The sequence below is a fragment of the Myiozetetes cayanensis genome, unplaced genomic scaffold (assembly GCF_022539395.1).
Source record: "Myiozetetes cayanensis isolate MyiCay16 unplaced genomic scaffold, myiCay2020 scf7, whole genome shotgun sequence".
NCBI classification, from domain to species: Eukaryota; Metazoa; Chordata; class Aves; order Passeriformes; family Tyrannidae; genus Myiozetetes; species Myiozetetes cayanensis.
The window spans coordinates 44,412,169-44,436,369 of record NW_026087964.1 but is presented as its reverse complement, the minus strand read 5'-3'; the positions used below and the strand labels follow the sequence as shown (position 1 = coordinate 44,436,369).

Sequence of the window (24,201 nt, the reverse complement as noted above, 5' to 3'; positions counted from 1 at the left end):
TCTGTTGATTAATAGATGGTCTGATGTCCACTTCCACAATATGCTTAAAGAGTCAACTTCCAAGGAAGGCAAAGGGTTTCTAGTGACCTAGACCTCAGTATGATGTAAGTCCTTTGAAGTACTCTGGTTGCTGCCCTTTCTGTAAGTTCACATAAGGCCAGCGCACTCATTTTCCGACCACTGCTTCCAGTATGGCCTACTTCAGCTAATTAAACAACAGCAGTTGAAAAGCAATGTGAAAAGTGGAAAAGAACCCAAAATAACAATAAGAAAAAGATATTTTAACATCCTTGCTTTATTAGAGACTGTTGCTGTGGACTTTTGTCTGTAGAATTCTCTTCCTACGGGCTCTACAAAATTATAGTATTCACAGAGGGTTAAGAATTTTCAAAATACATTCTTTAAAGATTTGTAGTTATTGCTGCTAAGTTACATGACTGCTGATTGTGGGAAAAGGGCTGGTGTTTGGTTTTGTGTGGGTGATATGAAGGAAGTCTTGAATATAAGCTCAGGTGTTGTACCGTGCAATGAGACTCCGTGTCACATGGTAGCTAATCCAGTCATAATAGCTGGCAACCTTTGTGTACACGCCAGGGTGACCAGCCTCCCCACAGTTCTCACCCCAGCTCACAACACCCCAGACATACGCCACATTTTCTGCATCAAAACAGACCAAGGGTCCTCCTGAGTCACCTTTGCAGCTGTCTGTGGAGCCATCATAAGTACCTGAAGAAAATGAGGAAATATAAAGCAAAAATTAGTTCATATACAAGCTAGAACACAAAGCAGAGCTCAGGAGAATTTTCAGGTGCATGTCACTTCCTGACGGATGTTTGCCTAATGGTCACCAGTAAAGGAGGTTCTGAACCTCTTCAGCCTATTATTTCTCATTTCTTTTTAAATGCTGGGTCTCTCTTTATGTTTGTGGCTGACCCAAGTTCTCCTCATTTGCTTTGTTGTCAGTCACATGAGTCTTGTTTTACCCTGTGCAAAAGATAAGAATTCAGCCACGTTGCCTATTGTGTCGTAATAAGTAGCCCATAAAAATGGAACAAAGGTGGAGGGAAAAGGTAACAAGATTTGTAGGTTGATTCCCACGGAAGTGAAGATGTCATAATATGTGTATGCCTCTGTGTCTGCCTTTGGTGTCCTCTCTGCTCAGTCACTCATTATGCTGTTTCATCTGTACAATTATTTTCTTTAGCAGCTTTATGAAAATAGGTGAGCAGGTACAAAAGGGAGAAGGAGAGCACATGAATCCTGGGAAGGGAGGGAGAGAGCAGCTGTCTGTAATACAGTGCCCTCACTGCGAGGTCTCGGTCTCAGCGTGGACCTTTTGCAGCACCAGATAGCAGCCCTGAGGCACAAGTGTGTAGGATTCAATGCTCCTTATGTTTCAGTGTTCACAAACCTACTTGTTTGCAATTCAGCAAATACAGTGCTTGTGAAAAAATGAATTAAAAGATGTGATATAAACAGAAATGCTGCTACAGAGCTAGAATATGATCTCTCCTATATACTCAGTAAAAGTTTATTTATTTCTAACTCTCTTATGACACTTTTCTGCTTGGTAGACTGTCCTAGTATGAAGGAGCCCTTATCAAGCATGAGTCTCCAAGTTTTTAAAAATGTAACCTCCTTCTTGAATCTCTGTATTACTGAGAAAGAGTTACATGAACTCTACAGAGTTGGGATTACTGATCCTATGAAACAAGTTTTTACTGCCTTTAATCAGTTTAATTAATATTTGCTTGTATAACTGACTAATGTGGATATTAGCCCTTAATTTCAAAGTTTGTATTCGCATCAGGAAGGGGAAGCTAACCCCAGGTACCCCTGTTCTGAATTTGTTCCATGTGATACTGCCCTTGTCACCTCCTGGTAAAGTATGGTCACTTGAAATACACTGAAGAAAAAGAAGATAAATTACAGAACTTGCCAGTATCTTACAGGTGTCATGCTGAATTTATCATTAATTATTTGGCTTTCATATCGGGTTTTTATTTTCTTATTAAGGAATTTGTTTAAATATTACCTTTATTTTTTGATTTAACAAACATTTGAAACTATCTGCCCTATAAGTTGAACGCTCATTGCCCTTTTAGTCATGTCTTTGGCAATACCTTCCATTACTTGAGAAGCAAAAAATGTCTATTCAAAATCCTCATTTTAATACTAGGAGCGACAACTAGTTTCCTGGCCAGACTAATCTAAGTTTGAAAAGTTAATCGTATTTTCCCAGGCTACAGTGTGTTAATGGCTAAGCAGATGAATAGTTTATTCTAGTCAATAGGGCTACTAATGTACCCTAGGACAGGTATTTGCTTAAATATGTTGCTGAATCAGAATCAAATCTAGTAATGGTGGGAAGGTCAGTGCACTGTAAAGTGCTTGTGTGTCTAGAAAACACAACTCAAATTACATGCAGAAATTTGTCCACATAATTATATAAACTTGGCATACTGTCATCTGAACCCTGTTTATAAATACATATATAATGGTGGATGCTGTAGCATTTTGCCAATAGTGATACTGTGGTAGTTGTTTTTTTGTCTTTCCCAAGTCTAGAATATTCCCAGCCATTATGTCTGACCTTCTAAACTGTGAGTTTGATGGTAGAGAGATTATAGTAAGAAAATTGATGCTTGCCTGCACATTCCATTTTTTTAAAAAATCGTCCTGGATACAATTCAGAACAATTCTGAAATATATTAACATTTCCCCACTTGAGGATAAATTGTTTGGTATAACCTAGGAAAAAAAAGAATATAATTTTAGACACATTTAATATAATAAATATAAATTAATATAATAAATTAAAAGTTACATATTTAATTATTTACAGAATATTATCTTCATTATTATAAACCAGAAACTTTAAACTGCCAGTAACATTTACCCCATATGAATTGCAGTACCTTGGCCATATATTTAAAAATAAAAGCAGAGTGGTTCAATTGCAGAGTTAACTACAGTAGTTTCATTTCGTGACATTTTCAGCCCTTTCCATTTCCATGTCTTTCTCAGGTATTTTTTCCTATGTTTTCCATATTAAGGTTTTCAGACACTTGGAAACTGGTATATTGTTTTCTGTGGAATGGAGATGTGGCTGTGATTAATCCTTGTTACCTTTTTTCCAATTAGTTTCTGTCTTTTTGGGGTGAATGGAGCAGTTATTGAAGGTACAGGTGAACTATGTATTCACAAGTCTAAGGAGATGCTCTGTTTTGTTTTCTGTCTCTTTGCTAGCAATTCCCAAATTGGCATTTGCTGTGTGGACTGCTACTGAGTATTGTCAGGAGAAACCTGACAACCAGAACGTGGTAGCTCCAATACCAGGCTGTAACCCTGTGATACAAAACAAATGCTTCCAAAATCTTTGAAAGTGTGATTGCATTTGGCCTTGGTGTCTCTGTGCAGCTTCTCTGGGCTAAACTCAGACATGGTTGAGACAGGATGTGCTGAGTTTCATAACTGTTGGTTGCAGCTCAGATCCTCTTGGGCCAGAGGACAGGCTGTGGGCCCCTGTGAGCTACCAAATGCTTGATCATATCTTTAACAGGTCTCCACAGCTAATATAAATATTAGATGGGAAAAAGGAAAATTTCTTATCATTAGGATAGTTTTCATCCAGGAGTATCCTCCATATCAATTTAGTAAGTGGCTGAAACAGCAGAGGAAGGAGTACAGAAAAGAGAACCAACAGTGATAGCTGAATGCCAAACCACAGCCAATGTTTTCTGTACTCAGCCTCTTCTGAGTGCTTTGTGCACAACTATTCTTCAGCCTTTTCAAAATGAAAGCTCACCACAACTCGAAAAGGAGTGATACAAATAGTACATTCTTGTAGCAAGCACTAATGCAAGTACCTTTCTCTAGTCCCCATCCAGAGATCTTGCATCTGTCACCGGTCTTGAACATATACTCTGACCAGGGGATACAGGCAGGTATGCTGTTGTGGTCCAGGGAGCATTCTCGATTCTCAGAACCACTCAGCTCCAGCAGAGCAATGTCATTTTCATAAGTTGATGCATTGTAATTTTCATGAATTATCACTTGTTTTACTCCTAAAGTATGTGTCTCTTTGTTGTACACTATTGAGTTCAGCATTCCAACCCAGACACGGTAGAGATGGACTCGATTTGCCCTGGAAAAAAACAGTCGAATAAAATATGATTTGGTACTTAACACAAGCACTGTATTTGTCAGCCAGTGTCATCATTTGTCATCATTTAAAGATGTAAACTTACGTATTTTATCACAGTTTCCGTAGAATAAAAATTCTTGTTATATGCGTATATTTTCTTTCTGGACTCGATGTCCAGGTTTGTGTGAACTATAGTAAATTCAAGACAGATGACCCATGCTGAGTACTGCAACTAATACAGAAAAAATGTTAAACCCCAGGCTCTGTGTTTAGTGCTGTGACAAAGAGAAACCAGGTTTTCACGCTGCTCTAAAAAAAGAGTGAGCAGGTGTGGATGGGACTGGAAAATCTTCCCTGTCTACTCTTGCTTGTTCTGGGGAATATGTGACCCCAGGGACATTCTCAGGAACCAGATCCTGGACTTCCCCAAGGTAGAGCTGGGGAAGACAGGAGGTCCCTTGTATTTCATTTCAGGCAGAATGGTAACCTTGAACCTTTCCTGCCTGCTTGCCATCTAACTGAAGCATGCTATGTCTCTCAAACTTATCATTACTTTTTCATCTTTCTATTGTCAAAATACTTTGTTTTCTCTGAATATTCTGCATCATTAATGTGGGTAAGTCAGTGTTTTAAATTGTTCTATTCAACAGGCAAATAGAAATTAGCAAGCTGGTAGCTGAGAAAGGCAATAATACCCAATTCAATCTTTCTACCTTGCAATAAGAAAATAATTTCATAGCTTGTCGTTTTTACCTGACACAGTGTGCAGCAGTCAGAACCCAACAGCCACCAATATAAACTCCTCCACAGTACACTGTTGTAGCTTCCTTGCTGGTGTCTTTAATTGCCACTTGCCAGGGGAATTCACCCTATTTAAACAACAAACGCAAATAATGAGAAATCATTATACTTGTACTATTTTAGTGCACAAAGGGAAACACAGTTCCTGATATCACCTCATCTTCTTGACTACGTCTCATTGTAAATTATAGATCTACTGTGCAGAAGTTGTGAACTGGGCTACATCAGATATAAAGGATATATATGATAAAATCCAGTAATTTTATTCAATCTTCTGACTTTTTGCGATGCCTCCTTCCCTCCAACTTTCAGTCATGAAACTCCTTGTAGCCAGAGAAATATGTAGGATCTGACCTGGTTTGACCAAGTGCCACATTTTTGCTGTATTCTGTTTCAAAGATGCAAATTTTAATGACATTTTGCCAGAATTGTTATTTCTAGCTATAGTGTTAAGTGTTTTTCTGATTAATTTTCAGTGTGCACAATGCTCAACTTTGCAACTCCATATTTTACTTTATAATTTGTGCTTCTCTTCACTTTTCACTCACTGTGATGCCACTACTGCTGCAAAGCAAGAAATAAATGTTATAGCTGATTTTTTTTATTTCCCTAAGTTTAACAGAAAGCAAATAATGCCCATTTAAATCAATGCTGAAGGAACTCATATGCGGTCAGGCTATTTTTTTACCTTTCTTGCAATCTCTCCACCTACAATTCTTTTCCGTCGAGTTAATGTGTAATTTGTAACACCACAGTGCACTTGGGGAAGAAACGTCTTTATCTTTCTTCTTTCTTTAACAAAAAGGAAAAACGTACCTCAGAATTCAGATATACATTCTCTCTATTTGGAGACAGGTTTATCTTTATCTTGAAAATTTGAGTGCTGTGAATATGCCAGTAACTGAAAATTGCAGAAAAGCAAAGACCAAAAATTTTGGCATCTGTTTTCGCTTTGAAAATTGCTTGTGTCGTAGCATCACATTACTTCTCTTCATTTTCCAATGCTGCTTGCGTTCAGGCAAATCATTTTAAAGCTATTTCCCTAGATTTGCTGGGAGTTTACCTCTGCCAGATGCCAAAACATGCAGATGTGGGTCCTCAGCCAGGATGAATTATTACAGCGTTCTTGAATTTAGTGAAAAGTGAGACAAAGAGTAAGCCCCCGAGTGCATCTTACTAAAGTCCCAAAGTCCAAGTATCTGAGTGTTCTGGATCTGACCAGCTGGCTGGTAGCTAGAAAGTCACTAATGAGAGGGTATGCTGCTGTTTTTGGAGGGCTAGTTACACTTACCTTCATCCATGCTGTCATTTTCAGCCCCTTTTTCGTTGCCTGCAGTAGAATAACAAAATACTAAAATTACTGGCAAACATTTACTTGAATATATGTTTGTGTGCCAAAATCATGGTACACTTTTTAAATGCATATGGAGAGCAATGCTCTTGAGCCTGGTGCCTGCTGTTTCCTTTCCTTCTGTTTGGCTGCCTCAGCCTACAAATGACCTACAATAGCAGATACTCATTCGTAACTACATGACATCTACTCTGTTTGCCAAGTTTAGGGAGCCCTTCTGCAAGGAAACCCTGAGAAATAGCCTTTTTTTTTTTTTTTTTTTTGATCTCTAAAGTGATATCCCATTCTCCTCCATCAGGAAACAACAGAAAATCCTCCTGCCCCTTATGAAGCTTTCTAAAGCCCAAAGGAGCATTAGATAACAGGTCTGGGGTTTTTTGTTTTGGTTTTTTTTTTGTTTGTTTGTTTTGGTTTTGTTTTTGTTGTTGTTGGTTGGTTGGTTGGTTTGGTTTGGTTTGGTTTGGTTTTTTTCCCCCAGTTTAGATTATGCTGTTGTGGACTGTGTGCCTCCTTTAAGAGGGTAAGGGAGGGTATTCAACATGAGAGGTAAATTAAATGCTTCCTGAATCTGTTTTGTCAGGTTTTATTCAAAAAAAGTGCTCATTGAATTCGGTTCCTAAATGGGGGCTGAGCCCTGTGTCTGTTCTCATATCACTGACAATAATGTTTACACTTGGAGTTCAGTTTACCGGTACTAATTTCCATTTACCGGTAGTGTTTACTTTTTTGGCTTTAGACTTTGTCTCTTATCAGAGCAAAGAAAAACATCCTAATTTCAAAATGACACAAAATCTTTTCAACACAGAGGGGAACAGCACAGAAGAATTATTATATTGACAAACTAGTTGAATTCCTCATCCGTGAAGAAAATATTCCTACTCCCCCTCTCTACACTTTCTTCACGAATAAGGGATACCAGTTTGATAGATGGCCATGTAAACAAAAGATGTAATCTGCCTTAAGCCTCCCAAAACGTCTATTTCTTCCTTCCTTTAGTCTTCTTGCTATTTTCTAGAAGGAAAAGGAAGAAAATTGCATAACCTTTTCTTCCTACTATATATAACTTAACATTGGGAAGACTAATTCTTGCATGCATTTTGGCTCTGCCAATGTAATAAATAATGAATATGCATTTTGTAGTCTCTAGTTATAATTGAGAAGAATTAAAAAAAGAAACAAAAACACCTTTCAGAAGGAAACCTGCACAGCGAACTCGAGCTTCATCCTCTCCTGTGAGGCAATCAATTTCTTTGTTGCAGACATTTTTTTCTGGAATACAGATATCTGAGTGACAGTGGAAACTATTGTCTCTGCACTCTGTAACACAGGAAGAATTACAAATGTAAATCACAGGATCATATGATTCAGCAACCTCACATAGTCAGAGAGCTTTTTAAAATATAAACACAATATAATACCCATGTTGCAGGGGACTTGGCAGCTCATAAATAGATCACAAAAGCAGGCTCTGTACATGTAAACAAAATGAGTACTTGGCTTTCCTCACTTTATAATCTTGAAGTTTTAAAACTTGAAAAATGTGGATCTCTGTTACTGCTTTGGTCCTGTACTTCTAGACTTGGTGTCACTCCATGCCAGTTTCATCCATAACACATGCCCACACTCAACCTCAGCCAAAGGACTTCCAGTTTTTCCAGGATTACTGATCATCTCAAATTAGGAACTGATGATGCTTGCGCCAAATCAGAGACCAAGCTGACTTTTGGTTGAGTGACCTAAATGCCTAAATGCAGGGTTAGGAATCAAGAATCCTATTATGAAGATACTGAATGTAGTAACTCTAGTTCTTCTAAAATTCTCAGTTACATGAAAAGGTATTATAAACCTGAGAACACCCTTCCTTTTAATTTTTGTGATCACTTTAAAAGTTATCAAAAGCAAAGCAGTGCTTGAATTTATGTCAGGGGATTTTGAGCTTCTTTAAAATCTTATGTCAGTCTACTATTTAAGGATATATGTGTCTAATAGAAGATAAGGTAATTCTCTAAATGTATCTAGATATGGATCATATGATCCAAAGACCACTGAACTCAGTTGAAATATTTCTTCTGATTCCAGGAATAATTGTTTTCTGCTCATTCAGCTGAAGCAGCACTATTTTTGCCGCGTGGAATCCAAATAAATGTCCTTCAACTATATGAAATCACAGGTATTTATTACTTTTTTTCTAAATACCTGTGAATGTGTTTCCACAATTATCAGATTAAATTTACTTAAAATGGTAAAACTACAAAATTAAGGTTATGAGAGGGATAATGATGGGATTTCTAAACCACATTACCATTTGGCACATGAAATCCAAATTTTGTAAGTATTTTCCTGCATTCAGGCCATGCTAGATCCATTCCATGTTTCTAGTCAGTATTTTTACAGCTGGAATTGCAGATGCTGAAAGAAGGACTGTTCAAGGAACAAGCAATGTGATGGGAATTGTTCACAGATATTCTAAAGATAATCTTGCATTAATAATAAACTTAAGAGAGATCTTACTTTGATTTATTGTCAGTTCATTGGAAAAACAGTGTCTTTGTTTAATTACTATTGATTTTTCCCAACAAAAAATACATTTTCATTCTAACATGGCTCATTTTTTTTGTATCAATATTTAACAGCCTCCTAAATATTCTCATTGTATTTCCTCATCCTCTGAGGAAATCTAGGCTCTTAGAGATCACTTGCCTGCTTCAAAAAAATATATTATGCCTGCTTTTTTTTTGCACTTGCCTATACAAAAACTGTGATTTGATTGCTTTAATGTAGTGGCTTGTTGGAAGAGAGACTTTAACTGTCAGTGTAAAAATTCTTTGGCAGTGGTTTTCTGCTGAAATGATTTTGAAACACCTGAGAAAGGAAATTATTACCTCTACAGCACAATTCATCACTTAGGTCTTCACAGTCATTGATTCCATCACAGGTTTTATTCAGAGGAATGCACTTCTTGTTGACACATTGAAACTCATCACCTGAACAAGCTGTGCAGCAAGATGGAAATGAAGTTAGTGTGGCATTGACCACAGGTTCACAATTGCCTAGAGAAATACTCTGCCTGCGTATTTTATTCTGTCAGCAGTTTGGCCTATCAACAGTAGGCATGCTGGGGCCCAGTCACCTAAATAGGAACCTTTTTTTATTGTTTTGATTGCCTTCTCATCGTGGCCACTTATTTTCCTCCTCCAACTTTCAGTAGCCTGGCAAAAGGGAATTTCATTTCTTCTAGGCAAGGACTAAACAAGAAATGATCAGTTCAAACCTACTGTAAATCAGTCAGGGGATTAAGATGATGGATGTTCCCCCTGTAGAAAGAACTCATCAAGAGTGTGTGAATAACTGCTTTTGTAAGAAAAACCTGAGATGAGTCATAGCCCTTCTAACCAGCAGCATCTCAGGCTGATACTTATCAGTCCCAAAGAAAGCTCACGACAGAGAATGAAAAGCTGTTAGAATTCAAAACAGGACCTTGATTCCCGTTTTATCAGTGAGAAACTGAGGAGTCCTGAAACTCTCCAGAAGACACCAGCAGTTCCACTATAGTCATGCTTGTCTGGCTGCAGTGCTACTCCTGTGCTAATTGATCTCCCTAACAGAGGAAACAGTCACTAGGAAGTTGTCACCTGCCTCCTCACCAGTTAAGCTGGGAGAGATAAGACCTGTGGGATACTTTGGTACCCTTGGAAGGGATGGGAGAACAAAGAGAACCATGGGTGAAATACCTTTAAAAATATTTAAGGAGCAACAGTGATTTTCCAAACTCATAAACTCAAGACTATCTTGACTCAAGATTGCCTCAATTGTCTTAAAGACTGCAAAATTATTATTAAAAAAAAATAAATCAAAAGTTTTCAGTGCAGGTTTGCTGTGGCTGAGAATTCAGCAAACTGGGTTCTCATTGTATAAAATAAACTCAAAATGGAAGGACTTCACAAAGATATTAAACTAAAACCACTACTAACCTCTGAGATTTTCATGGCACTGGAGGCTAACAAGTCCCTCATTATTATCTCTTGATTTCATCTCTATGTGACATTCAGCAAGACTTGTCTCTAGGCCCCTGCAAGTTATTTGCAGACAGTGCAATGAATTTAAGGCAGATTCTGTGATGCTGGAAGTGGCTTGGTAATATTCAGCACCTCTGTGGAGATACAAATAATAATAACAACAAATTATATAATGTCACAATGGATTGTCCACTGCTGATATTGTTTAGAATTCATGTTATTTTCCTCTTTGTTAAAGAATTTTGGTCATGCCTAAGAAAAAGACCATATTTCCCATGGAGTTGTCTAGAGGTAAATAGGAAATGTTTGTTTTGGAAGAAAAAGTAAAGCGCTAATTTCTGCAGGTTGCTGCATAGAACTGTTCCCAAATGCACATGTAGCTCTATGACAGTCACTGTGTATCATGATGGATAGAAAAGTCTCCTTATGTAGCAAAAGTTGTAAGCTCAGCTCTCTATCTCTGTGTGGACACAGTGGAGCCATAGATTGGAAACCATCCTGCATGGAATCATCAAACCCAGTGCATTTTAAGGAAGCTTATGCCACTGCAAGGCTGGGATTAATAAATTTTCTCTTTCTTGGTTTCACCTGAGCAGTATCCTCCCAAGAGTGTATGTTCACCCCTCCTTACAGAAATATGGATTGAGTAAATAGGTAACTTGAGACGCTTTCAATAGGACTCCAGGGTTGAATGCTCTGTCCCAGGGCAAACACTTCTCTGCTATCTAAAGAGATACTAATCAGGACTAGGAAATACTTGCTTCTCACCTAAAGCAGACAATTTAGGGCATTTCAATAGCATTTTTAGTGTTTGAGTGGGTTGGGGAGGCAGCTCTACCTGACTAAATTAAATTAGTTTTACAGGATATAGAATTGACTCTTTATAAGGAGCTGAATACGCAACTCGGGTCATCAGTATATTCACAGGAAAAAGAATAAGCTGTGCATGGCTTCAGCCCTACCTGGGGCCAAAGCAAGCAGTAGCAGCGGGGCGAGGGGTGAAGGGAAAAAAACCATGTTCTCTGCAGAGAGATCACTGCTCAGAGCTACTTGGGGATCCATGCACTTTCCCTTACACAGACCTGAGAGAACACCTCCACGTTGGTCTTCAGCTTTATTTAAAAGTAAACCAGTTATGGTTTCTACAGTTGTAACCTGTAATACAACACAGAAATCTGTGTTTTTCTTTCACTCTGAGATGTCAGTTTAAGAAATCTTATTAGAATATTGGAGCCAATACATTGCTCATTTTCTGTCTTAACTGCTGGCTGCATGTGACTGACAATTCTGTAAGCATCACTACATTTTCAGATCCCTTGCAGTTATCCAGAGATAAATTCCCCAGACTTACAATTCAAAGCCAAGGTCCTTGCAAGCCACGTTTGCTTCGTTCATAGTCCACTCAGTAGCACATACAAAACTGTTGTCCTCTTGATTAACAGGTTTTACTTGAAGCAAGTTTGAATGTCCATCATACAGAGAGACTAAAAATGTTTCTAAAAAAAAAATCCCCAAGCAATATCGTATTATATAGAAGTATCTAGTGGAAAGACAGCACAAAACCAAATCGGGACTTATTTTGTACTTACAGCCAAGGTTCATATGGAAAGAACAGTAGATTGGGAATCAGAAGCTTCAGGTATTATTTGCAAATTTTCTGAGGATTGACTTTGTGTCTTTGAGCCTGCTACTTTTTCAAAATATACCAGTTTAAGGACAAATGAGGATAATGGACACATAAGAGTACCTGGAGGTCTGCTGAGGACAGGCTTCATTTTAATATAAAATTAGACCTTTTTTAGGGAACTTTTGATAACCAACCAGTAACACTTGAAGTGAGATGGCCAGATCCTGCTTTTACTACCTGTGTTTCAAAACATCTGCTGTGTGCAGTGGAGCTAAAGTCCTCAGCTTAAAAAAGTGAAGCCATACAGAGAGCGCACCAGGATCACATGGAGGTTCTCCAGACCATTTCAGTGGAATAGACAGAACTGAATTTTGCCACCTGGAAGGTGATGGGCTGAGCTGCTGCTTCTCTGAGGAAAGGGTGTGATGGTATTGGGACAGTACTAGGCCTGGCTTGCTACTCCTGCTACGTTTCGTGGAGGTGGGGCTGGAGGATAGGCAGGAACTGTATCTGCCTCTGCTAAAAGAGATACCTGCCCAGTTTACAGCAGCCATTTGCCCCTGCACTCAGACAGGTATTGAGCCAACAAAGCAGCTTGGTGCAGCATAAAAAGCAGGTGAGAACAAACAACTTCATGTCAGCGCACAAACTGTCGCTGGTTTGAGGGACAACAGCTTTCTGTCTCGATGGAATCCACAGCGTGAAGATGGCCGAGGTGAATGTGGCTTACCTTCCCCCATACACTCCCACACACACCTCAGCAGCTTGACTCCATTCCTTGGACACTTAGTCCTGTGAGGTGTGTCCCTCTCAAAAGATACCCTCTCTGCTAATGTTCACATCAGGCCCTCTCCTGCTGCCTCCCACCATAGTCAACACCCTGCCTAGAAACCTTTGGGCTCTTTCCTGTGTCTATTTCTTCCCTTTCTACCTGATGGTTTGAGCAACCAACCAGCAGCAGGGTGACCAGGACCTGTCAACCACTTTATTTTTTATGAAAATCAACAGATACTGCCCATTTTCAATGACTTTTCATTTTCCGTTTCATGTTGTTGCTAGTGCAAGAAAATGAACAGACTTTCTGAGCTGTAAATAGCAAGCATCTCCTTAATCGACAGTGTTTGATAAATTTTGGAAAAGGAGGTGTTAATACCTGCAGGCATGCATTTTCCCTTGTGCCGAAACTTTGCTTCGGGATGCAGACACTCATAGCTCTTTAGCTGACAGTAAGTGAGGAAGTTCCTTCCACGGGTAGAACAAACTGAAGAGCCATTCCTTGGGCATTGGTAGGGAAGCTTACAGAGGCATTTTCCCTCCACACATCGTTCCCATGGCTGACAAAAAACTTTCTTACAGGACTTGTGGGTGTATTGGTTGCTTAAGCATTCTCGTATGAGGTACATGTCTTGCTCAGCTGGCTGGGTGGGTTTAACCTGCTGAAACTGGTTTTCTTCAGCATTAGATGTTGCATTCTGCAAGGCACAAAAAAAAAGTAAACTTAAAAGGGAGTAAGATTAGGGACTGTGCCAAGAGTTTTGCAGATCACTCAACAAAGTGTACATTCATAAGCCTTTTCCTGTCTAACAACGACAAAGTTGCTAAATATCATTTATAGTGTTTATCCTCTTTGTCTTTGGCCACCTCATCTTTCTCAGTTTCTCTGAACAGTTTTTTTCTTTTCAGATCATTTACCTGGTGTGATCTTCTCTCTTACTGGTCTCCCACAAACTTTATACCCTTTTCTCTTCAAACGTCAGCTGAAGTGCATAGCTGATTATAAACATTTTTTAAGCCATTGGTTTATAACACATCCCAGCAATGGGACTATAAGCAGATCAAAACATAGGAGGACTTAAACACCAGAGAAATATAAAAAATAGAAATTTGGTTTTTTTCTAAGACTTTTTGGCTTGTTTTACCTTGGATTTAAGTATCACCTGTAAATATTTATGAACTATTTAGCAGCAAATAAACGTATAATTAATTATTTGTTTTACTCTGTGAGTGGTCAAGTAACAAGTATCTTAAAGAAATGTGAAAATAAAATGCTCTTCCTTGTCAGTTTTTTCCCTGTATCTGGCACAGCAGTGGGTTTGCAGTGTGGTTGCTGGTCATCACTGGACTGCAAGCACAGATTCTGACCCTCCCTCTGACAGCCTCTGGGTGAGTGGCTTTGCAACTGTATTTGTGCAGCTCTCTTGTGACTTCATTGCTGGCCGAGTGCTTTTGCTTACTAAGATCTATGGGTAGGTTGAATGATGAGACATGAAAAATTTATATGGATGGACTCTGCGTAAAATCAGGAGAGAAAAGTTAGGCTTCAAATGTGATTTATCAGCTTTGGCTGTGTCAACTGAATCAATATAGCTGAAGTTTAAAGTTCTCATGAAGAAATCGTGGCCACAGTAAAGTCAGTGAGGATGTTGTTAGGGGCAGAATTTAATCCAACAACCCTCCTTTTAACGGTTGTATAATCTTAATAAACTCTTCCTGCTGTTCTCAGGTCAGTAGAATCCAAAGTGCAAGACAGATCCGACTTGGCATAACTCCCATATTTGTGCTTGTTGTTTCTCCTGAACAGGAACAACAGGTGCTGATCTTTATCTCAGGATTTCTCTAAAATACTTGGGTCATGCTGAATGCTCAGCTCAGCTTTCCAGGACGCTTCTGCCTGAAGACAGTCCTCAGCAAACCTTCTGGCAGTAGGATATACCACGCTGCCTTGTGACAAGACTGTAATCTTGTTTCTCAAGTAAAAGGGGAGGGGGGGAGAGGAGGGGAGGCAGGGGAAATAGCAGCACCTTTATGTGGCCAGCCATGCTTGCAAAATTGGTTTAGGATAGGGTCATGATTAAAATCTTTTCCAGAAGCCTGTTAGCATAAGCCCCAGATACAATCAATACATGAAAGCGAAACAGCAAGCTTCAAACATTCAAGCTGGACTAAAACAAATGTATGAAACCCAAAGACTATGAAAGGAAACTTAAAAAAAAAAAAATAAATCAACTAGTTTTTGCTTTTGTAACAATAAACTGTTTTTAAACCTTTTTAATAAATTACTGGTACCACAATAAAACATATCTTACCTCTGATCCACAAAGACAAAAGAGAGACAAGAAAACCAAGCAAACTGGGAGCACTCGCATGATGAAATTTTATCTACCTTTGTAGTCAAATTCCTCTGGCTGGGATTCTTTAGAGTATCAGCTGTTAGATTTGTGTTTAATTTTTAACCATTAGTAAAATATTTTAAAGTGCACTTAGAAATAAAGTACAGGAGCCTCAACTATTGACTGATAAATCTGATCTCTCCAAAGGATCCCGCCCCGGCTTGACTGGTTTTATCGTAAGAGCATGATGAGATAACAGAAGTAAAGCCCTTGAAGTGAATGATTGAAAGGAAGCACTTGTTAAGGAGACACATTTCTTTTATTTGGCCAGAGGAGTCTGATCGAAACACTTGCACTGATTTCTCCTGATTGCAGGCATTGTGTACTATGTAGTATTTATTATTTATTATTATCATTGTGAAGGACAGATGATTTTGTGTACAACGTACACATGGAAAGCCCTCCTATCCGTGCGGTGCCCGCTCCACGCTCACCCGCGTCCCAAGCTCCTTTTCCACCCTTCGCCTTGAGAATTTTCCAAGGGTTTGGCAGAGGCTCTTGCGACAGTGTCGCTCGATCGGTGCCGTTTCACTTACGGCCGCAGCCCCGTTTCCGGCAGCGCGGGCGGTTTCCCCGGCGAGGGCGGTGCGCACGTGCAGGTACGGCCCGGTCCGTCCGTCCGTCTGTCCGTCTGTCCGTGTGTCTGTCCGTCATTCCTCAGGGAACGGCGCCCGGGAGGGACCCGCGCGGCCCCGCGCCCCGGCTGCAGGCCCGTGGGAACCTCTCGGGGTTTAAGGAGGGCCGAGGGGAAGGGCCGGGGCGACCCCGGTAGCGCCGCTCGGCTGGGGGAGGGACGGAGGGAGAGGGGCTTTTTACAAGGGCGTGTAGGGGTGGGATAAGGGGAAACGGCTGTAAACTGAAGTCAGGTAGGTTTAGGTGGGATATTGGGAAGAAATTCTTCGCTGTGAGGGTGGTGAGGCACTGGAACGTGTTGCCCGGAGAAGCTGTAGGTGCCCCATCTCTGGATATGTTCAAGGCCGGGTTGGATGGACCCTGAGCAACGTGGGCTAGTGGAAGGTGGGGTTGGGAACTGGATGATCTTGAAGGTCCCCCCCAGGCCAAACCATTCTGTGATTTTGTGATGTTCTCACTTTGTGCCACTCCTCTGTGGGGCTGGAGAGCTGCACAGTTTTCTCCTGGGGCTGGAAAGTGGCTCGTTCAACCCTCATATAAGTGAAGAACATGCTAATCACGGCTAATCACTTTTTGCAGGTAGGTGTTGCAGTGGATGACATCTTAGTTGTAAACTTGATTTTTCACTGGCTAAAACCATAGCACGTTTGCAGTGAGCGTTGGAAAGGACCAACCACTAAACTAACAAACAAGGCTGAGAGGAGACTTGAGTTTGTACAGCGAAACAAATGCGAGATATCTTTTGCCTCTTAAACAGCTGATTTTTGTCCACGATTTAGGAGGGAGTAGAGGATGTCTTTTCGTGGCAGAGGAGGTGGAGGAGGAAGAGGAGGTGGAGGCTTCGGCCGTGGAGGAGGCGGTGGTGACAGAGGTGGCTTTAATCGAGGCGGACGAGGTGGCTTTGGACGGGGAGGCGGAAGAGGAGGCTTCAACAGAGGCGGATACGACCAGGGCCCTCCCGAAAGGGTAGTTTGTAAGTTACATGGAGGCATTGTATTTGTTCAATTTAGAATGACTGGTCCGAATCTTTAGCTTGTTTGTTCTCTATTTCAGTGTTGGGAGAGTTCATGCACCCCTGTGAAGACGACATTGTTTGCAAATGCAAAACAGAAGAAAACAAGGTGCCTTATTTCAATGCACCAGTGTACTTGGACAATAAAGAACAGATTGGCAAAGTGGATGAGATCTTTGGACAGCTGAGAGATTTTGTATCCTTCAAAAAAACGTGTGATGTGCAGCATTTGGTTTTTTTAAAGTGGATTGGATGTTAAATGGGATTTCTGTGGGATTTTAAAATAGTTCAAGACTTGGCTACCAGTTATATGTGGACAGACACAAGTCTGGCTGCAAATGTTGATGTCAGTAGGTGCTTCCTTCACATTAAGTGCCCATCTTAAAGCCTTTTTGATATGACAGAGTTCTTTCAGTCAGGCAGAGGTTTTCACTCTGTACCAGCACTGGGGTTATGGGTGGTTACTGGTTTTGGATCCAAGGTGGTTCAGGTTATTACTTTTCCTAGCTAACTGACAAAATTTTCCGCTATAGGTTACTCACCCCTAACAGAGTTGGATCAAGGGTATGGGGATTTTTCCGTGTGCATTAGAGGGACCTTGGCCATACTCCAGCTCGTTATTTAATTATAAAGCGAGTTTTTGCTAGGATGTGGTGTTGCTCATTGTCCAGTTTATTACTAAAAGTGGGCTTGTGCTGGGATGTCCTCTGGCAAAGCAAGCTTGTTGACACAGGCCCTGGGGCCGTTCAGATTGACAGAGTCCATGACAAAAGTGGGATGCTTGGGGGAGTAACCCTGTAACGTGGCAGTAAGACTTAGCCTGTGTTGGTTTGTTGAGCATCAGTCACTAGCTACGTGCATTTTCCTCTCCCACATGAAAAGTGAAGTAAAACATACAGGTTTTAAAGCACTGTCATGCTCTGAATGTATTAACTATCAGATTTACTTTTTGTATCAGAATTACATGAATTGCAAAGACTTGTTTTCTTCCTACAGTAACATATGAAGCAAGTATGTTGCTGGATTTTGCAGCTCCTTGCTTCCCCATTTAATCCTGACTTTTAATTAAGCAGAGTTGGCCAGCAGCTCTTTTTGATCTTGGGAACTGCATCCCTAAGTTCCTGCATATTGGAGAGCCAAAGGATTTGGAGAAGAGTGCTTGTGGGATTGCAGAGAGTCTGTCAGTTCCCTGTAGGATGAGGCTGGGCATGTGGTTGGTCCAGCAGTTCCTGCTGGCTCTTACCTTCCCACAGTCAGGCATCCAGCAGCAGCATTAGAAGAGCCCCTGCAGCATGTGAATTATTCTAGATAAGCCTTGAGGTCACCCTGGGGCTTAGGGGTTCATCACTTGTTATGCTAAGTTGTTTTTTTAAAATTATGTTTTTACTCTTTGCACTGTTGTGTTCTTCCTTATGCCTTAATACATGGAAGGAAAAAATTACTTTACCACAAAACACCTATTTGTAACTATGCAAAAATTTGAGAGAAATTGATAACAGTTTCTCCTCATCTTTCAGTTGCAATTGTGATGATTTTTAGCTTAATTTATAAAATACTAATTTAGAAAATGTCTGAATATGCCTTTGCATAATAATCAAATTCAGAATTTCTAATGTTTTATTACTGCTGTACTCCTTAAAGAAACTAACAGTATTTTTCAGTGAAACTGTCTGAGAACATGAAAGCTTCTTCATTTAAAAAAATGCAAAAGGTGAGCCAATCTCAATAACAGCATTTTACTGTATGTCATCAGTTAGATAAATCTATTTTATGTCAGCAAATAATAAAAGCTTTTTGAAGTTTTTAATAGCTTTGAAAGCTGATTGGCCTTTGTAAACAGTCTTTTATTTCCTCCTCCTTTCCAGTTTTGTATCTATCTTGTTCTTCCTCTTCCCTGCCCCAGAAGAAAAGATGTAACAAATGAAAATCACACAAATATCTATATTTTAGTAACTTTCTAACACTGTGATTTATTTCTTGCGTGCTTTCTGTATTTGGCTATTTGCAGAGGACAGTTTGACATGAAGGGGTAAGAGAAATTGTCGGTATTTGTAAAGGGAGATCTTAATGTGCTTTCTGGTCTTGGTATTTTGAAAGCCTAATGTAACTCTCTTCCTGCAGTTTTACATTGATCCAGCAAAGCTACTGCCTCTTCAGAGATTCTTGCCAAGGCCCCCTGGAGAAAAAGGTGCTCCCAGAGGAGGTGGTAGGGGAGGACGTGGTGGTGGACGTGGGGGAGGAAGAGGTGGTGGTAGAGGTAAGATCCCAAGAAATGCTGGAGTTATTTGGGGTGGCATAGCTTGTTTTGTTTGTTTGTTTTGTGGGGTATTTGTGTTGTTTTGTTTTTTAAAGCTGCTGTTGAGTGCTTGAATATCAACAGCTGTATTGCAAAGAAAAATGTTACTCGTGTTTCTGTTTGACTCAATAGAAAAGACAGTGATATCTTTTCAATGGCAAGACCAATGGCTAAATAACAGCTCCAATGCATAGGGAGGAGAGAACGCTGATTTATATCAAAGACAGAAAGTGTGACTACTAAGCAAACTTGCAGTAAAAGGTTGTAGATAATGCACACTCAAAACTGTCAGTGAAATCTATACTTTTAGTATGTTTAGAGTCATAGAATCACAGAATATCCTGCTTTGGAAGGCACCCACAAGGATCATCAAAGTCCTGACCCTACACAGGACAGCACCAAGAATCACACAATGTGCCTGAGAATGTTGTCCAAGTGCTTGACCTCTGTCAGGCTTGGTGCTGTGGCCACTTCCCTGGGGAGCCTGTTCCAGTGCCCAACAACCCTCTGCGTGAAGAACCTTTTTCTATTATCCAACCTAAATCTCTCCTGACATAGCTTCAGATGATCCCCTTGAGTCCTGTCACTGGTCACCACAGAAGGTGCCTGCCCCTCCACTTCTCTTTCTGAGGAAGTTGTAGCCTGCAATGAGGTCTCCTCCAGGCTGAATAGACCAAGTGCCCTCAGCTGCTCTCATATGGCTTCCCCTCAAGGCCCTTCACCGTTTTCGTTGCCCTCCTTTGGACACTGTCTAACAGCTTTATATCTTTATGTTCTAAAAATCCAGTCAGGGTATGAAAATACTTGAAATGCAGTGTTTGAGAGAGAGGTGAATGACCTGATGAATCTCATCCTCTGCTTTTTGAGGATGAGACGTCATCTGCCATGTACTGACTCTGCAGTTAAAGCTGGAGGTCATTTTTTCTTACATCACAGTTTCTTGCCTGTTCACCCTACCCTGCCCCTCTGCAGCAAGGCACAAGTATTTCAAAGTGGTTTGGTTTGTTTGTTTGAACTAATAAATAATAATTATTAATAATTGTAATCAATTACCGGTTAATATATGTAATTAGTTTTGTGCTCTTGTGAAAGAAGTTAATTGTGAAGTTTTGTTAGTGTCTTTAGTATTTTGGACATGGTATATCAGATATCAAACAATACCTAAAGTGCTGCAGATGGTCCCTAGAAAAGACAATTGAGCTGGTAACTGTCCAGCAACTGACAGTTTCTGGGTTTTTGTTGTTGTTCATTCCCTTTCAGAAGCTGTCAGTGAAATAAATTGTTATGCATAATAAAGAATTTATATGCTTCTTCAAGGGTAATTTCTTTCTTACGTGCAGGAGGATTTGGAGGAGGACGAGGTGGAGGAAGAGGAGGAGGAGGAGGAGGATTCAGAGGAGGCAGAGGTGGAGGAGGAGGATTCAGAGGAGGCAGAGGTGGAGGAGGAGGCTTTCGGGGTGAGTGTGTGGTTTTTAGTGTTGAATAATAAGAATGGCTCGTGATTTCTAAAGCTTATAAACACTAAACAGAATGTTGTAATTTTTAATGTATTGTAGATATTTATGGGTTTACGTTAAATGTTTTGGTGCATCCCAGTAGCTTAAACCAAAGCACAGTATTCTGCATTTGTTGATGTATGTATAAGAACATGTTAGATTTTTGCATTTGGAAAGGGCTGTGAGAACAGATAACAGTGATAAATTATTTTATTCTATCAGCTCATTCAGTGTTACGTACATAACTAATCTGCTTTAACTGCAACTAAGATGTGAACTGTTTGGTGTATTTTTTCTTTCCTCTTAAAATAGGAAGAGGACATTAAAAGCGGAGCCATGAGTATCTCCCCGCTGTCTTACCATGTCATCTACAGAAGGGAAGAACCAGCAAAAATTTTGTAAAGGACTCTGAAAAAGTTATTTTTATAAAGAACTTGAAGCTGTAAGATGATGAATATTTTTACAGCTAATGACTAGTGATCAACGCATGAGGAGTGTAGCCCCAGATGAAGAGCTGAAGACCACTCAGAATGTACGGACACTTTGCTAACTAAGCCAGGATTCAATGTTATTCTTAAACTGTTTGTTTCTGACAAGCAGCAGCCAATGCTTGACTTCGTGATGGAATTTGGTGTAAACAGTCAATTGAAATGGGTCACTACATTCACATTCATCAGTGTGAACCTGTTACCTGTGCGTGACTGATCCCTGGTTCTCATCCTCCTTTTACGTAGAATCTTCTGGGTTGCTCTGAAATGGACGTGCTGTTTTAAACAACCTTTGTGAACCTTTTTTTATAAACTAAACTTAAATATTTTGTGTTGATAGATTTTTTAAAAAATACATAATGTATAAAAGAAAAGGAAGATAGTAAAGTATATTTTGTGAATTTTTCTATATAAATCTCAATGAAAGCCAAAAGCATTAAGACACGTTCTTGTTAGCAGCTGCTGTCTAATGAACAGGACAGGCTAGTACTATACTTGAGTCACCTAATTGTATATTAAAACGCTAAGGGTTTTTAACTGTCCCTGCATACTCCCTTAGCTTGTTTCTTTTGAGGTTTTTATATCCTGGCACTGCACCTCTGTGGTGCTCTGAGCTTGTGTAGGGCTAAGATTAAATAGCCCATCATTGGGCTCCTCTGCACACAGCACTTCTGGTTATGTATTGCTTAAAAAAACAGTATGTATTGCAATATGCAATTATGTATTGCTTAAAAAAGGCATGAAAAAGTTGGCACGAGTCTTTGGACTCTTTAAATGGATGCATTATGAGGATTTTTGAAAAGCTAGTGACTGTCTCTCCTTATGAACAGAGGAGACCAGGGTACCTCTCTACTCTTGGACTTCAGAAACAAAGTAAGGGGTAGAAAGTAGAATCTCTCTGAACTTCATCCGAAGCCAGAAGTCTCTTCACAGACTCTCCTACCAAGCACTTTTGAAAAGGGATCTAGAGAATAATGTACGTGCAAGTATTCTGAACATCTTTTTCCATGTGAAAAGAAATACATTTCAGGATTGATCGTACTGTTACACTTTTTGATTGATGAATGCAGTACCAGGCAGATGAATTATATTAGCCTTCTGTTTAACAAAAAGAAACAGGTAATTTTTCAGCACTGGGACAGGACAGTTACTGGTCATTTTAACAAATGTGACTGTTAGTTTTAGTAATCTCTGGAACAAAACTTGAAACAAGCTGGAAAAAAAGTATTAAAGAATTCACTTAAGTGTGAATTCCTACGTCAGGAGTTAGCTGTTGCATTTCAGGCGCACCACATTGCAGTTGAACAGTAGGGACCAAGTGCAGCTGCAATTGTCAGTACTTCTGTCATTTGCAGCTGCATCTGCTGTGCTGTGTTCACTGATGCTTCAGTAGCTCGTTTTGGGTAGCTGACTATGATTGTCTTTCCTTATTCATCTGACTTTGGAAGGCTAACTTAACACAATCCTCACTCTTACACCCAAATTCATACTCTGCTTTGCTATTCTCACTGCATGCTTTAGGGACACGCTTTTTCCTGGGGTGTCAGAAGACTCCTGCCATCCCTTTTGAATTGCATGGTGTGACAGCTGATGGTTTGGTTACAGTCAGTGCCACCCTCCTGCAGGTCAGGACAAGATGTGTATGCTTTGACTCTCTCAGCAGATGGAGCAGTGAGTCAGCTTGAAGCATTGCGAGGCCGAAGCAAAGGCTTTGACATCTGTGTGCAGAGGGGCTAAAGAACAATATCCATTGCAGCTCTAGAGGGAAGGTTGGCCTCCTGGTTATAGGGGCAGATTGCAGTCCCAACTGAGAAATACATGAGGATCGTTACAGTATGGCCTGTTCATACAGTATTGGATGAATTTTATATATAATACACGGAGAAAATTTATAATCTTAGATCTTTTGGGAGGTTGTAGGGTGTTAGGATATAAGAATGTCCTCAGTGATTGGGTGTGAATATGAGGAAACTAACTGTTGTGTTTGTCGTATGATGCCCTTTTTTGTTTTGTTTTGTTTTCTTCTCCATTGTGGGGAAGGATGGTGTTTGCCAGGTTTATCTGGTCCCTCTTCTGCCTTGTCTTCTCTGTGCCATGACATCTGTGCCTGCCCTCCTAATGTAAGGTGCTAACTGTAAAGGATGAAAATTCAGTCTCTTAAAAGACAGGCCTTCCCTGCAGTGTAATACTGTAATGAACTAAAATACAGGTTCTCTAATTTTATATGACACCTTCTCTCTGTCTTGAATTTTTATTCAAATTCTATCCAACGATGTGGTCATTTTGTGCTCCTAATCCTAGTAAGTGGAATGTTCCACTTTTATGTCAGTGCTTACTGTTATCCTAGGCTGCATCTGCAGAGAATAGGAAAGGGGGAATCTCACCAGTACCTGAACAGAAGTTAGTGTGTTGCAAAAGTGGGAAGTTTCAAGTAGCTGTGGTGTCTGGGGAGGAAAAGTCACAGTGCAATCTGAAGTGAGCAGAGTGGGGTAAGGTGTTACTGGTAGTGTAGGCTCTTCATGGCGGGTATTCCCTGGATTTTCCCTCACTGGCAGCATTTGGGACAAAGTACTTGGGTCATCTAAAGAGCTCACGTGACACCTGCTCCAGCAGGGCAAAGAAGGTTGCTGTCCTGCAGTATTCCTCTGAAATTCAGGTAGGTTGCAGTGCTTGGCTGCCCACCCAGGACACAGCAGTAGTTGTGTCACCTGCCTGTCTCCTCCATTTGTCAGTGTCTGCACGTGCTCGCTGTTGGCAGGGCCAGAGCATTCAGTGACCAAGTCCTGTGTTCAAAATGTGGCCGCAAATGAATGTGTTGGCCACCCAGGCATAGGGTCTGGCTTTCGGCTGATTTTGAAAATAACAGCTGGTAAATCACTAGGATCTGATTGTTTAAAGGTATTCAGAAGACCTGGAGCCTTTTGTCCTTGCCACACCAAAATTCTGGGTTTATATTTTTTTCTGTCTTGGAGGGATGTTTACTCACCCTGTGTTTTCTACGGTTGCTGGGATAGGATGGTTCAATGTCATTCATAAGATTTGCTGTCTTACTTTGTCAGAGAAATTTGATGAAGTGCAGAAAATAATTGGGATATATTGATGTTGCAGCATTGGCCCGTGTAGAACAGAAAGGATTCTCCCTGGCACTGACTCACAGCTATGGA

The 24,201-nt window shown here is 40.3% G+C and overlaps 2 protein-coding genes across 6 annotated transcripts; one reads left to right on the top strand and one right to left on the bottom strand.

The window, feature by feature from the left end:
* Window positions 1-279: 279 nt before the first annotated feature.
* Window positions 280-15,195, bottom strand: CFI (complement factor I). 2 transcript variants are annotated; one of them, XM_050337862.1, is made up of 12 exons: window positions 15,029-15,195; window positions 13,096-13,414; window positions 11,667-11,811; window positions 10,271-10,449; window positions 9,182-9,292; window positions 7,485-7,616; window positions 6,240-6,278; window positions 5,637-5,740; window positions 4,901-5,016; window positions 3,870-4,147; window positions 2,650-2,751; window positions 280-726 (listed from the first exon to the last, which is right to left on the bottom strand). In XM_050337862.1, the coding sequence occupies exons 1-12, from the start codon at window positions 15,086-15,088 to the stop codon at window positions 509-511; spliced, it is 1,803 nt and encodes a 600-aa protein (XP_050193819.1). In that variant the 5' UTR covers window positions 15,089-15,195; the 3' UTR covers window positions 280-508. The 2 variants fall into 2 exon arrangements, with proteins under 2 accessions (XP_050193819.1, XP_050193820.1); XM_050337863.1 differs by having other exon boundaries at window positions 7,500-7,616.
* Window positions 15,008-23,267, top strand: GAR1 (GAR1 ribonucleoprotein). Of its 4 annotated transcripts, none has more exons than XM_050337866.1 (7): window positions 15,008-15,711; window positions 16,525-16,718; window positions 16,799-16,953; window positions 18,409-18,468; window positions 18,879-19,014; window positions 20,394-20,510; window positions 20,862-23,267. In XM_050337866.1, exons 2-7 carry the CDS (start codon window positions 16,538-16,540, stop codon window positions 20,873-20,875), a joined length of 663 nt encoding a protein of 220 aa, XP_050193823.1. In that variant the 5' UTR covers window positions 15,008-15,711; window positions 16,525-16,537; the 3' UTR covers window positions 20,876-23,267. The 4 variants fall into 4 exon arrangements, with proteins under 4 accessions (XP_050193823.1, XP_050193825.1, XP_050193824.1 ...); XM_050337868.1 differs by lacking the exon at window positions 15,008-15,711 and adding an exon at window positions 15,737-15,821; XM_050337867.1 differs by lacking the exon at window positions 15,008-15,711 and adding an exon at window positions 15,947-16,324.
* Window positions 23,268-24,201: the final 934 nt, after the last annotated feature.